Below are 14,647 nucleotides of genomic sequence, written 5' to 3' on the forward strand. Positions count from 1 at the left end.
TCCTGCAACCCTCCTGCCTCCTTCCCAAAGCTGGGCGATACTGTGTACCGGCCCGTACTACCAAAAAAAGCAAAGCAAAGCAAAAAGCACTGAGGATCACTCTGGATTGAACAGCATAGAAAATGCCACTCAAGAGCTGTTTCAGTTTTCCTCACTGTCAATCTCTACTCCCCAAGACCTTGTTTTTATTCCACCCCTCTTGAAACTCACAACTCTTAAAACCTGAAGCTTGAATCTTGGCTCACACAGGAAGTTTCCTGGGATAGCCTGGGACCAGTCAATACCTCTGAGGTTGGTCTCCCTGCCAGGGTTGTTGTATGGCTCTGTTGAATAGGTATCATATCATGGATAAATGTTTCTTTTTAAAGGGAACAGTCCCCGCTCCCCCTGGCCTGCTGTCTAGATATGCTCCAAATTTCATCTACCAGCTGTTTGTTGGGGCATTTCCCAATGTGAAAAGGACTGTGTCAAATGCGCAATTGCAGCTCCTGCTGCGAAAAGATAAAAGAAGAGGGGGAAATCCTTTAGGGGCCTTGTGTTCCTTGCAAATGCATAGTCCATGCAATTTGCAACTGCATGCATTTTTTGGGGGACGCAATGGCATTTTGAGGCTTTAAGCAGCCATAGGGCATGGCTTGCTGTTCAGTGGTGTGCGATTTACTTGCCGCTGATTCAACAAGAAACAGCTTTGTGTATGTGGAATTCTCTCTCTCTCTCTCTCTCTCTCTCTCTCTCTCTCTGTGTGTGTGTGTGTGTGTGTGTGTGTGTGTGTGTGAGAGAGAGAGAGAGAGAGAGAGAGAGAGTTAAGCAGGTAATTTTATGCAGGGCCAGAACCACATACTATTGGAATGTGGCCCCTGGCAGCTCTTAGCTGAGCTAATGTGGCACTTGGCTCAAGAAAGGTTTCCCCGCTTCTCTACGATGCACTGTATTGTTATGGAAATAGAAGACAGTATCTCACATGAAAACATGGAAATGCACGAGTTCAAAATCAAATATGTGTGTTCGTGCGCACGCACACACACACAAACACATATACACACACACACAGAAGGCAGAAAACGGGTAACATTCAGAGTTGAGATCCTTAACAAGGCAACCAGATTGGCAAGGAACTGAGGCTTTCCATGGCAGGGTGGGAAATTCGCTGGGGTTTACGAGTGCATTTACAAGTTGGGTATGTTTCGCCTGGAGAAGGGGAGACCGAGAGGTGATGTGATATCCACCTTCAAGTATCTGAAGGGTTGTCACATGGAAGATGGAGCAAACTTGTTGCCTGCTACTCCAGAGGGTGGGACCTAAGCCAATTCATTCAAATGTCAACATTACAGCAAAACATTAGGAAGAAATTTCTGAGGGTTAAGAGCTGTTCGGCAGTGGAAGGGGCTACCTTGGGAAGCGTTGGGCTCCCCTTCGTTGGTGGTTTTTCAGCAGAGGTTGGATGGCCACCTGTCGGGGATTCTTTCGCTGCGGTTCCTGCATTGGAAGGGGTGGACCTAGATGACCCCTGGGATTCCTTTAAACTCTGCAATTCCATGATGGTGTGTAAATGCACAGGAGCCCTTGTCACAGATAACTAAGCAGAAACCAAGGTAATGGGGTATTTTTTCAGGGTCTCCTGTATGAGTGAAATCTGTAGTTCTTTGGGGTGGGTGGGAATCCTTCCAAATCTGCAGAGGTGTTACAGCTCATTTTAAAAACCTTCAGTAATTTTATCTTGCCACGAATAAATTAACTGACGTTTCTGTGAGCCTAGTGTCCTCGCCCGCTGACAGAGGAGGCAGCCTGCTGCATCTCTGCATGATTTTCGGTTCTGGCCTTGCTGCCTTTCAGTCTCTTCTGGAGGCAGGTAATCCCCCCTCATCCTTGAATTGGGCGTGACTGCATCAATTTCTCCTTAGGTAAGATGCAGCTGATTTACCTGCACTCAGGGGAGGCTGCCTGATGTGCCCCTGCAGGATTCATTGCTCTGGCTTTGTACTGTTTCAACTATTCTCTGCTTGGGGCAGCCTCCTCTCTCCATCAGCTGCAACTGGATCATCCAATCACTCTCAAGTCAGAGATGCAGCAGGACTTACCTGCCCTCAGAGGAAGCTGCCTGTTGCATCTCTGCATCAGTCATTGCTCTGGCCATGCCTCCTTCCAATCTGAGGGAAGAGGGACTCCTGTAGGCACATGGGGATGGACCTGTAGATCCTTTCAGGTACGAGAAATCAATGTGTGGAAGGGGAAAGAGGGAGGAGAGTGCCTCTTCTAGCTGACGTTTGGCAAACATGGATCTCTTCCCCTGCCGTGGTCAAGGACTGCAGGGTTCCACCTTGAATAGACAGGTGCTCTGAGAGAGAAAGCAAAACGCGGCAGCCACACCTACCTTCCATGGGCGTGTTGGGGTCTGGCCGATTGGCAAACACCACGTCCACGTATTCCAGCTGCAGCCGTTCTAGCGAAGCCTTCAGGCCTGCAGAGGGAGGCAGAAAACAAACGCGTCAGAGAGAAAGGCCTGCACTGAGCACAGCAAGATCGTCTTCTTCATTAGGTGGCCTCTGGAGCCAGCCAGCAGACCACCAAGGCTGCATTTGCACATACATTTAACACACTATGGCACTGCTTTAAACAGCCACAGCATCCCCCAAAGGATTCTGGGGGCTGTAGTTTGCTAAGGGAGACCCCACCCTCACCACTATTCCCCTCACAGAACTGCAGTTCCTTCTGAAAAGGGATTAAAAGTGGTATCATAGTGCTTTATATGGAAGGTGGCCCTGGAATCACCTCTCTGGTAGGTGCCTTCAAAAGGGTTCTTGGAGCTGTGCAAGGATACCACTTTCAACAGCCATTGCTCCCCCTAAAGAATTCTGGGAGCTGTAGTTTGTTAAGGGTGCTCAGAGTTGTGAAGAGGCCCCTATTCCCCTCACAGAGATATGATTCCCAGAGTGGTTTCACAATCAATCCCTCTTTCCCAGGGAACTCTGGGAACTCAGGGAAGGGAATTATGGGGTGGTCTCCTAACAACTCAGCAGCACCGTTCACAAACTGCAGCTCCCAGAATTCTTTGAGGGAAGCCATGTGATATTGCAATGCTTTAAATGCATGATGCGAATGTCCCTCGAGTCTCTGCCACCTCTTTCCTCTTTCTCTCTGCCTTCAAGGGTTCGCTTGTGGGCACCTCGATGCTCCATATCTCACCCTGGAGACGTGGGGCATACATACAAAGAGAGAAATTGACAGCGATTTGGTGAATGCACCACCCTCTGGAGTTGGCCCCATTGAAAGCACCACAGTCCCCACACATATGCAGAACAAGGGTGGTCACCATCACCCCATACAAACTGGGGGGGTACAACCCCAGCTCCCCACTTTCTGGCCCCTCATATGTTTCCCTGTTAACTCTATTCGTAGCCAGCAATCAATGACAGACAACCCTGTTTAAAATCGCCAACGTTCATTAAAGAATTAGGGCAAGAATTAACGTCACCCATTATACAATATTTTAATGTTTTTAATCGCATCTGGATTCCACAAAGCTTAAGCCTTCCAGGGCAAAATATCTACTGCTGGTGCCTCTGTGTGCTTTGTTTTGTAATTGAGGGTATCAATTAAAAAAAAAAAAAGGCACTGGGATCAGCCAGTCTCTACTTAAAAATAACAAAGGGGGGGGGGGAAATATGGCATATCCAATTGGGCAGGTGGGGTGTATAAATGAACCCTTGCTTTATAGCAGCTAGGAACACAAGAAGCTGCCTTATGCTGCCAGTATGCTGAGCCTAGCCCAATATTGTCTGCACTGACTGGCAGCAGCTCTCCAGGGTTTCAGGCAGGAAGTCTTAGCCTCGACCTTCTGCATGCAAAGAGTCTGCTCTACTATTGAGCTGCAGCCCTAGCCCCACGTTTTTGTATGTGATTTTGCACATTTATTTATTTAATGCATTTATATTTCTCCAAGGAGCTCAAGGTGGCCTACATGGTTCTTCCCCTCCTCATTTAGCCCCCACAACAACCCTGTGAGGTAGGTCAGGCTGAGTGCACTTCATGGCTGAGTGGGGATTTGAACCCTGGTCTCTCCCAGGTCCTAGTCCGACACGTTAACTGTTACACCGCACTGGCACATTTTACAAAGCAGTTTTCCCTAGTAGGGTGCATTTTTGCATTTTCTCCAATATATGCATTTACCCCAGGATATACATTTCTGTTCATATGACTCGGCTAGAGGAACGGCGTTTGGAGCAGTACAATTTCCAAAGGTCAGGTGTGTTTCAGTTTTTGCATTGTTTCGGAGAGCAGGAATTGAACTGAATTGAAATTCTCCGCTATCCTTAGCTGACCTCTACAAGGGCAACTCAAACACCAAGTGGAAATACCAAAACACACCACAGGGGAGTCTTTCCCAACCTGGGGCCCTCCAGGTGTTTTGGACTACAACTCCCATCAGCCCCCATGTCACACGGTCATGCTGGCTGGGGCTGATGGAAGCTGCTGTGTGCCAGCACCAGAAGGGCATCTTGCCCTATAAACTAACGTTTTCTTAGTGGTAGCCATCACCCATTAGGACTGGTAGGGTGGAAGTCAAGGGAGCCCAACAGCAGGTGGCACCAGAGCCAAGGAGAGGCAGAGCCAACCAATCCTATTTGTTGACCCATCCTTCTCCCTGCTTGCTGAGTTCTACAAGAGCAATATGGAGACTGATAAGGAGGCTGATGGCTAAAAGGTGATCCCTGCAATACAGTAGGATGGACTAGTTCACTCTAAAATTCTGCTGGGAAGATGACAGGCAGTGGTGTCCCCTGGGTTGCTTGCAAGGCTGCCCATCTCCTACAGTGCCAGATTCAAGGTCCTTGTATTAATCTACAAAGCCCTGAAGAACTTCCACCCAGGGGACCTCAAAGACCACCTGAACCTTTATATCCCAGCTCCATCAGTGAGATCATCTGCAGGAGCTTTGTTGGTCACCGGGTTGGCAGGGCTTGCTCGACAACAACAAGAAACACATCCTTCAGTGCCATCAGCCCAGTCCTGTGGAACTCCCTGCCACTGGAGATTCAGCAAGCACCTTCTGTTTTAACCTTTGAAATGCCTGCTGAAAACTTTTCTATTGCATCGGGCAAATATGCAGGCAATTAAGAATACCATATATACTCGGGTATAAGCTGACCCAAATATAAGCCGGGGCACCTAATTTTACCACAAAAAACTGGGAAAACATATTGACTTGAGTACAAACCTGGTGGTGGTGGCAGCGGCGGAGGAAGAAGGAGCAGCCCGAAAGGACCCTCACTCGAGTATAAGCCAAGGGGGGCTTTTTCAGCATAAAAAAATGTGCTGAAAAAGTCGGCTTATACTCGAGTATATACGGTAAATCTTTCTGTTCTGTAACAGCTGATACGTTTTTTATTTTATTTTATGAACATCAGTATATAAATATGTTTATAAATAAATTAATCAAATATCTGGAGAGTGCTAGGTTTGGGGAAGAGGCCTCTTCCAGGGAACACCTACTGGGTTAATTGTTAAGTGCCCAGCAGTTTGGCTTCATCTTACCTTCTATAATGTGCTTTCTTGAGAGTCCTCTCTCCGTCTCGGCTCTGGGGTGGGAGGAGAAGGAGGAAAGACCGAAGTTAGAAGACTGATGTAGCCGAAATCGTTAGCTTGTGCTATGCAAAGACGGCTAGAAAGAGAGGAGCTGAAACTAACTGCCCACTGAGGCTATCCAGAAATGCTGATCTTTCATCCCCAAAACTCGTATACCGGCTAGGGAGGATGGAAGGGGGAATGGCACTCTCTCCATGCTCAGAGGCACACTCCCTTTCCTCAAAAGGAAACTGTGGGTGGATGATGCTTGAAAAGTGAATCCCTAATTCTGAGGACCAGTCCCCCTTTCTGAAAGCAGTCAAAGTCCCCTGGCCCTCCACCGCCTGCCAGATATTCTTGAATTTCCTCACTCAAATGGCACACAAGCAGGGTGGTTGAAACGCTTACGTACTTTCCTCCCCAGAAGATTTTGGTTGTTATCACCAGGCTGGAACGTCTGCAAGGAGAGTGGAGGAAGGGGGGAGAGAACGGATGTGTGATGGATAAAGGTAAACCTCCTAAATGCATTCACCACCATCCTGAAGTTCCCCTCCACCCAATGTAAAATCTGAGAAGGATTAAGACATTCTTCTGATGCATTTGGCAAATTATCTGTCAAGTATCCTGAGCAAGACTGTGATGAAAAAAGGTGTAGTAGCACTACCCTGGACTCCTTTGAGAGGAAGGGTGGGTTAGAAATGTAATAAGTAAGTAAGTAAGTAAGTAAGTAAGTAAGTAAGTAAGTAAATAAATAAATAAATCACACACACACACACACACACACCATCCTGCAGACAATGTATAAACGTATCTGTTATGATTGTTTCGGTGGCCAAAAATGTAAGGATCTGGGATTTGGACTATGTATCTTGTTATATAAATAAAAACCTAAGGCTGTTGTCAGATTCTGCAGTTCATGGGGCTGTTGATAGATGGCACTGTGAAATACAGTGTGGTGACATACTGCTCCCTGGTTTCGTTTTACTGTCAAGCAGCAAATAGCTTTCATGAAATAAACATGTCTCATTTTGATTATGACATGAATTTTGTTTAAAGTTTCTAGTCCACATGGGTTCTTGAACACAGTGGCGGGTTAAAACATGTTAAAGCATACAGAGACAACAGGAATAACCACAAGATGGAATGGGGTTGAGATGTGGTCCGAAGAAGAACAGTTACCTCCATCCTTTTTTCTTAATGATATTCCCTAACACGACTTCGGCCCTAAAAGACACAGAAAGAGAAAGAAAATGTGGCCGTTAGACTCATGCAGGAATGAAGTCAAGCTTGCTACAGTGAGTGTAGCCAAAATGAATTTTGGTGACCAGAATACAACCCCACATAGGGGGAGAAAATTATAATCAGGGCTTAAGCTAGTATTCCCTCAGTTACTGGACTTTCTGAACTGAAATTGGAGATGCATTTTACTCTTAGACCTTCAAAGTTTTATTTTTGGAGTGCCAACATATAAAGCTACCTGCTTTCAGAGGAGCTCCCCCACAATGTCTCTGCATGAATCCCTGTTCTAAGTTGGCCATGTGATTAGAAGGAGGAAGCTCTGTAAAACGGACTCATGGGCGGGGGAAAAATAGGCAGCCTTCCTTGGTGTTCTGCAAAACTGACTGATCCAACCACACCGGAAGCTGAGAAACAGTAGCAGCAAGGACTGCTTGCTTTTGAGGAGTCACAGGTGGAAGTGGGGATGCTTGCAATGGCTCTCTGGCATGGGGTTGGGGGTTGAAGATGGAATGGCTGCGGACCCACCAGGTGGCCTCATACAGGCTGCTGTCTCTTATTCTAATAATAATAATAATAATAATAATAATAATAATAATAATAATAATTTATTATTTATACCCCACCCATCTAGCTGGGCTTCCCCAGCCACTCTGGGTGGCTTCCAAACAAATATTAAAATACTGCAATATATCAGACACTAAAAGCTTCCCTAAACAGGGCTGCCTTCAGATGTCTTCTAAAAGTCTGGTAGTTGTTGTTCTCTTTGACATCTGGTGGGAGGGAGTTCCACAGGTAGGGCACCACTAACAAGAAGGCCCTCTGCTTAGTTCCCTGTAACTTGGCTTCTTGCAGTGAGGGAACAGCCAGAAGGCCCTCGGTGCTGGACCTCAGTGTCTGGGCAGAACGATGGGGGTGGAGACGCTCCTTCAGGTATACTGGACCGAGGCCGTTTAGGGCTCTCAAGGTCAGCATCAACACTTTGAATTGTGCTTGGAAACGTACTGGGAGCCAATGTACTCAGTCCCCTTCCCACCTGTTGTGGATGACTAGCCTACCTCGCAGGGCCGTGGGTTAGATGACAGAGAGAATGTATGGGAAAGGGCTCAGAAAAGCATGACGGGGGTGTTAGAAATGGGTGGGTGCACCTACTTCCCTGCAGCATAGACTTCTGCCGTGTCGAAGAGATTGATGCCATTGTCATAGGCCAAGGTCATCAACTGCTCTGCCATCTGAAAGAGAGGCAGAGATGAGGTCCTGTGTGTGTGTGTGTCTGTGCAAGACTGGTGGGATTTCGCTGCCCCCCTCCACCCACCCACACCCAACCACTCATCCATTTATTTCTAGAACATGGCCACTTCTGTGTGTTCTCTCCAGTGAATCTATTCCATCCGCTTTCCGCCTTCATCTGCAATTCTTATTTTTAAACCCACATCAAAGCTTGCATTTACATGGTTATTTTAAAATGCGTTTCCTCACAGCAGGCAGAGTTTGAAATGCATTCCCTCTCTCGAAGCGTGCATATTTATTGCCACACTTATCTTCCTCCTTCAAGGCGGCGTACGTTGCCACCTTATAGCCTCACAACAACCCTGTGAGGTAGGGTGGGCTGAGAGATGGGGACTGGCCCCAAGTTCCCCAGTAGACTTCAAAGCTGAGTATGGATTCGAGTCCCAGTTTCCCACATCCTAGTCCAGCACTGCCTCACTGTTCTGATGTATTGTTTTTGAGCTGTGGACTGCACTGGGACATTGAGGAGGTATGAAATTCAGGGTACAACTAAAAGTAATGCTACTTTTGCTGAACTGCCAGGTTTTCACTTAGAGCAGCGGTTCTTAACCTGTGGGTCCCCAGATGTTGTTGGACTACAACTCCCATCATCCCTGAGCTCTGGCTAGCGAGGTGTGATGGGAGTTGTAGTCGAACAACATCTGGGGACCCCCAGTTTGAGAAAGGCTGACTTAAAGGGATGTTGCCAGGCCCTTAATGGACTCAGGGCACAGGTCAATGACACATCTTTGCATACAATCCAGATATGCTAATTTATGCATATAGATGCAAATTTAGGCTGGCTCTAAGAGGGGGGAAAACAACAAAGTTGCTGTCAAGGCTTCAGTTGGGACCCTCCGGATGTTGCTAGACTCCAGGTCCCATCATCCTTGATGCCTGGGGTTAATGAGAGCTGGAGTCCAACAACTTCTGGAGGGGGGCACCAGTTCCCTTCCCCAATTTAGGGGATCCTCCCACCTCAGTTCACATCTTCAGTTCAGGAGAATAGATCTGGGGTGGGGGAGGAGGGGGTACCAGTACTTTCCAGGAACAGACCATCAAATAAATAAACTAAATAAACATGAGGGAGGGGACATATTCTTACCTCATCCGTAATCTGTCCTCCAAATGTCACCCATGTTCCTACAAAAGAGAAAGAGAGCAAGAGAGAGAGGTAGACAAAAGGATTTTCAAAAACGAAAAGAAGGATTTGGGGAGAATCACAGAATTGCAGAGTTGGGAGGGATCCTGAGGGTCATGTAGTCCAACCCTCTGAATGGAGGAAGGACAAAGGCAGGATGGAACTGAACTCCTGGGAAAAAAGTCCGTTCACTGAGTCACAGCTCAGTGGCAGGGCACCTGCTTGGCATGCAGAAGGCTCTGGGTTCAGTCCTCCTATGGCATTTCCATGTAGGACTGGGAATGATCTCTGTCCGAAACCCTGGAGAGTTGCTGCCAGTCAGTGCAGGTAGTACTGAGCTAGATGCATCAATTGCTTGACTGAGTATAAGGCAGCCGTCTGTACTGGATGTGTTTCAAGATATGTGCATCTCGTCCACTGTTCTGTCTTCCCTAGTGGCAAGCAGATACCTCTGGGAAGTTCGCAAGCAGAGGAAGAAGGCAAGAACTTATCTCTGCTGCTGTGTGGCTTTCCAGAAACTGGCCATCCATTGGCATACTGGGTACTATGCAACCCTGAAGCAACTGTGCCACCATCCACCATCGTTGAAGGAGGAATGCTCTGGGCTCACAGGAGCCTTTGGATTTGGGGATTAAAAAAGTTTATTTGTATGCACCAAGCACGCCACTTGGGAAATGACTGATCTGCCTCTTTGTGGGGCAAAAGTCAAAAGTCTGCTATGTGTACAAGGTGCAGATTTACTGTTCCTGGCAAACCGGGAAAGCAAAAGGGGCTCCCAGATTAGGTTCTCCATGCTGTTAAATGTCCAGAATACCAGTTCTGTTCTGCAACATTAACTGCCCCTCCCAGCTTGATATCACCTGCAAATTTAAAGAACATCCCCTCAGTTCCTTTATCCAAGCCCAGGCCAGAACACTGCAGCCCTCCACTTGTCACTTTCCTCCAGGATGATGAGGAATCATTACTGAGCACTCTGGATTTGGTCAGCTAACTACCTACAAATCCACCAAACAATGACCTCATCCAGCCCACATTTTACCAGCTTCCCCGCAATAATATCACGGGGGACTTTGTCAAAAGCCTTACTGAAACCAAGATACACTACGTCCATAGCATTCCCCTGATCCACCAAGCTTGTAACTCCATCAAAAAAACAAATGAGACTTATTTTTGAGAAACCCATGCTGGGTCTTAGTAATCGCAACATCCTTTTCTAGGTGCTCCCTGACTGACTGACTGACTGACTGACTGACCAGCTGGCTGGCTGCCTCAATTAGCCGGTCTGATTTCCAACCTGTTTATTTTTAATACCAAGAGGATCACTGCAGAATGAGCTTGAATGAAGCAGGAAAGGAATTGCTGAGCTGCACCCAAGACAGGGAATAGGTATGGAGGAGTTGCAAGCAGACCCTCTGTGGAGTTAAAACTCCGGGACAGTTTTAATTCCACTTCCTGCAGGAATGGCACCTCCAATGGAAGCTCAGAACAATTGTCACGCTGGAACAAGCTTGAGCCCATCCACCTGAGCAACTGCTTCCCAGGAGCAGGGCCAGCTTAACACAACAGACAACGCAAGAGCAGCTGTGGAGGCCATCAGGATCCCAAGCCAGGAATGATATCCATCAGGAAAGCATGATTCAGCTGGGGTGGGGGAGACAGGGGTCTGCAAACAATTCTCAGCACCCCAAGCAAACTGCAACTCCCGGATTCTTGTGGGGGAAGCCATGGCTGCTGAAAGTGGGAAAGCAATGCAGACAGATGTGCACGGCATCTTCCACAGAGCGCATTTGTAGCGTATGCACCAAACTGAATCTCCCCCCCCCCCCCCGCAAGCTGAATTAAAAGGAAAACCCCAAGAATTCCACTTACCTAACCCGAGGCAGGAAACTCGGAGTCCTGACTTCCCAAGGTTTCTGGAAAAAACAACAACACCACCTTTTAATAGGCAGATGGAAATGTCGGAAATAGACGCTGGCCATTGGCATCTTCGCACCGATGCTTACAGAGAGCAGATGTCGTTTCAGTTCCGATCAGCATTTTGTGTTTCCCTCAAAAGATACACGAGGGAAGGGAAGGAGAGAGGAGGAGGCGGGGGGGGATATACCATTTGGTGCTTTCATAATCATGCAGAATCAGACACAGGGAAACCTCCTTCTCCAGCTGGGTTAGACCCTGTCCCTGGTGGAACTAGAGAACTGACATCAGGAGTCCTGGGCTTGGATCTTCCCCGGTCTGTTCTTGGTTTGCAAAATAATTATTAAGAAAAGGCAACGGGAGGGTTTGCCAAACTGGACTCTTTCCCAGGGGAATCAGAGATCTCCTGACATCACATCAAGTTCATCTTGAGGCATCAACTGGGGAAGCCAGTGTGGTGTAGTGGTTAGAGCAGGGGTCAGCAACCTTTTCAGCAGGGGGCGGGTCCACTGTCCCTCAGACCTTCTGGGGTACCAGACCATATTATTTTTTTTGGGGGGGGGAATGAATGAATTCCTATTGCCCACAAATAACACAGAGATGCATTTTTAATAAAAGCACACATTCTACTCATTTAAAAACACCAGGCAGGCCCCACAAATAACCCAGAGATGCATTTTAAATAAAATGACACATTCTACTCATGTAAAAACATGCTGATTCCCGGACCGTCTATGGGCTGGATTTAGAAGGTGATTGGGCCAGATCTGGCCCCCAGGCCTTAGTTTACCTCCCCATGGGTTAGAGGGTTGACCTGGGACCTGGGAGACCAAGGTTCAAATCGGCCATGAAGCTCCCTGGACTTGTCCTACCTCACAGGGTTGTTATGGGGATTAAACGAGGAGTGGAAGAGCCATGCATGCCACCTCGAGCTTCTTGGAGAAAATGGTGGGATACAAATGCAGTAATGGGTAATACTGTAATAACATTCAGTGCATTCCACACACCCCCAGCAAGGCAATACGATGATGGTAACTCCAACATAGCATACAGGCTTGCTGTAAGGATTGCCGAGATAATATGCACAATAAAAAACCCTACAAGGATACGTATATGAATAATCCTACACAAATGATTTTCAGGGGGTTCTCTCAGGTTCAAATGCTGCCATCAGAGCTTGATTGGCAGAGGAACACCCAGGACTGGCCCTTGGGGAGAGACTGCGCGTGTTTGCGTGTGATGCATTGCTTTGAGCTGTCTGTCACTTTTTGCAAGCCGCAGACTAAATATTTTGTGGCGGCTCCAATGCCTCTCAGCATTTTCTGACCTTCCACATGAAAGGGCCAGCCATCAGCCTGGAGCAGGGTGTGGAGGGGGCCGAGGAAGAGGAAGTTTGGTTCCTGGATGGTCCAGAAATTTCTTATCCGTAAGGCGACATGGCCAGGCCATTTCCCACACCCTTGAAATTTTGCTCAGAGCTCTATTCCCCTTCCCCTGTGCACACCGGGTGTTCCCCCCTTATGACCTCATCTCCATCATCATCATCTTATTTGCAGATCAACAGATTGAAACAATTAGTAGAAACGCACATTGGCGCAACTGAAAAACACAGAATAACGATGCTAAGCAGTATATTGCCTGATATAGAATCGCAGAATGGAATTGCAGAGTTGGAACGGGCACCCAAGTGTCATCTAGTCTAACCCCCTGCAATGCAGGAATCACAGTGAAAGAATCCCTGACAGATGGCCAGCCAACCTCTGTTTGAAACTTCTAGTGAAGGAGAGTCTGCCCCCTTCTTTTGTTCCGCTGCCGAACCTTTCTTACCACCTGAAAGTTCTTTCTAACGTTTAGTCGGAATCTCCTTTCCTGTCATTTGAATCCAATTCTTCGGGTCCTGCCCTCTGGAGCAGCAAGAAACAAGCTCCATCTTATACAGCATATACATATACTGTGACGCATTTTCATACTGTGTTTTTCATTTGCATTAATGCTCATTTAAAAAAATGTTAGATCCCAAAACTAAGATACTTTCAAGAATGTATAACTTGCTGTTGAAATGGAATACCCAGGATGAAACGGTTAAATCTGCTATGATTAAATGGGCACAAGATGTTGGACATAACATTATGTTTGCTGACTGGGAACAGTTGTGGACCACAGGTATGAAATTTACGGCATGTAATGCCCTAAGAGAGAATATTATGAAAATGATATATAGGTGGTACATGACACCAGTCAAGCTTGCAAAAATCTATCATTTGCCCGATAATAAATGTTGGAAATGTAAAGAAAATAAAGGTACATTCTTTCACCTTTGGTGGACGTGCCCAAAGATTAAGGCTTTCTGGGAGATGATCTATAATGAAATGAAAAAGGTATTTAAATATACCTTCCTGAAGAAACCAGAGGCCTTTCTCCTGGGCATAGTCGGCCAATTGGTGCCAAAGAAGGATAGAACTTTCTTTATGTATGCTACAACAGCAGCAAGAATACTTATTGCAAAGTATTGGAAGACACAAGATTTACCCACCCTGGAAGAGTGGCAGATGAAGGTGATGGACTATATGGAACTGGTGGAAATGACTGGCAGAATCCGAGACCAGGGAGAAGAGTTGGTGGAAGAAGATTGGAAGAAATTTAAAGACTATCTACAGAAATATTGTAAAATTAATGAATGTTAAAATGATGTTGGATTGAAATTAAGTGGCATTAGCAACAAGGCCAATAAGAATATGTAAAAATGGACTGACAATGGATGAAAATATGCAGTTATAATATGTTAAGATATAGAGTTAAGATAAATGAAAGAGGGTAAGGATTTGCTGAACTGACTATGTGAACGGGAATACATAAAAGGGAGGTGTGAGGAGGTCAAGGAAACAAGCAAACGAGCTTAAAGATATGAAAAAATGGATTTGTTTTTAACCTTTTCTACTTATTTCTCTTTTGTATTTTGTATTTTCTTTTCTTTTATGTATTTTTGTATTTTTTGTATTTTTTCTTTTTTTTCTTGTCTTCTTTTTACTCTGTTAATTTTTGCTTTTTGTAAAACCCTAATAAACATCTTATAAAAATAAAAAATAAAAAAATGTTATTCGTTGTCAATTTTTCTAAATTGTGCTTTTTTAAAAATTTGCAGCACATATCACTTATAAACAGTGATTCATACGCAGCTGAATTTTGCATTTGTTTTTGCAACCTGTCTTCCCACCCACAGTTGCACCGAACATCTATTTTATTACATTTAACTTTTAAGTCATTTCACCTTTTTCAACAAAAGTCCCGTTCCACAAATTGCCATGTGTTCTCAGAGGCCTATGTGTCTATTGGTAGAAAATTGTTATTAATTGTTTAAATGTTCAGTTGACTGCAAATAAACAAGCGAGGATGACAATATACCACCACAAGACACTTCACCCCATTCCTCAGCCACCTCCCCACAAACTGCAGCGACCCCAAGCAGACCCTCTGACCCTCACAAAGGTTCCCCACCCCCCTTTCCCTCCCCCTTGGGAAAAAGAA

The 14,647-nt window shown here is 46.2% G+C and overlaps 1 protein-coding gene across 10 annotated transcripts in view; it reads right to left on the bottom strand.

Annotated features, from left to right (window-relative positions):
* KCNAB2 (potassium voltage-gated channel subfamily A regulatory beta subunit 2) overlaps positions 1 to 14,647 on the bottom strand; it is a 117,056-nt gene that overhangs the window by 23,816 nt on the left and 78,593 nt on the right. For all 10 annotated transcript variants that reach the window (XM_083628815.1, XM_083628822.1, XM_083628823.1 and 7 more), the window contains 7 exons: positions 11,078 to 11,121; positions 9,173 to 9,210; positions 7,951 to 8,030; positions 6,742 to 6,786; positions 5,975 to 6,019; positions 5,533 to 5,576; positions 2,372 to 2,458 (listed from right to left, as the gene is read on the bottom strand). In XM_083628815.1, the coding sequence (XP_083484941.1) occupies positions 2,372 to 2,458; positions 5,533 to 5,576; positions 5,975 to 6,019; positions 6,742 to 6,786; positions 7,951 to 8,030; positions 9,173 to 9,210; positions 11,078 to 11,121 (383 nt within the window). The remainder of the gene's footprint in view (positions 1 to 2,371; positions 2,459 to 5,532; positions 5,577 to 5,974; positions 6,020 to 6,741; positions 6,787 to 7,950; positions 8,031 to 9,172; positions 9,211 to 11,077; positions 11,122 to 14,647) is intronic.

The sequence above is a fragment of the Podarcis filfolensis genome (assembly GCF_964270895.1).
Source record: "Podarcis filfolensis genome assembly, chromosome: 8".
NCBI classification, from domain to species: domain Eukaryota; kingdom Metazoa; phylum Chordata; class Lepidosauria; order Squamata; family Lacertidae; genus Podarcis; species Podarcis filfolensis.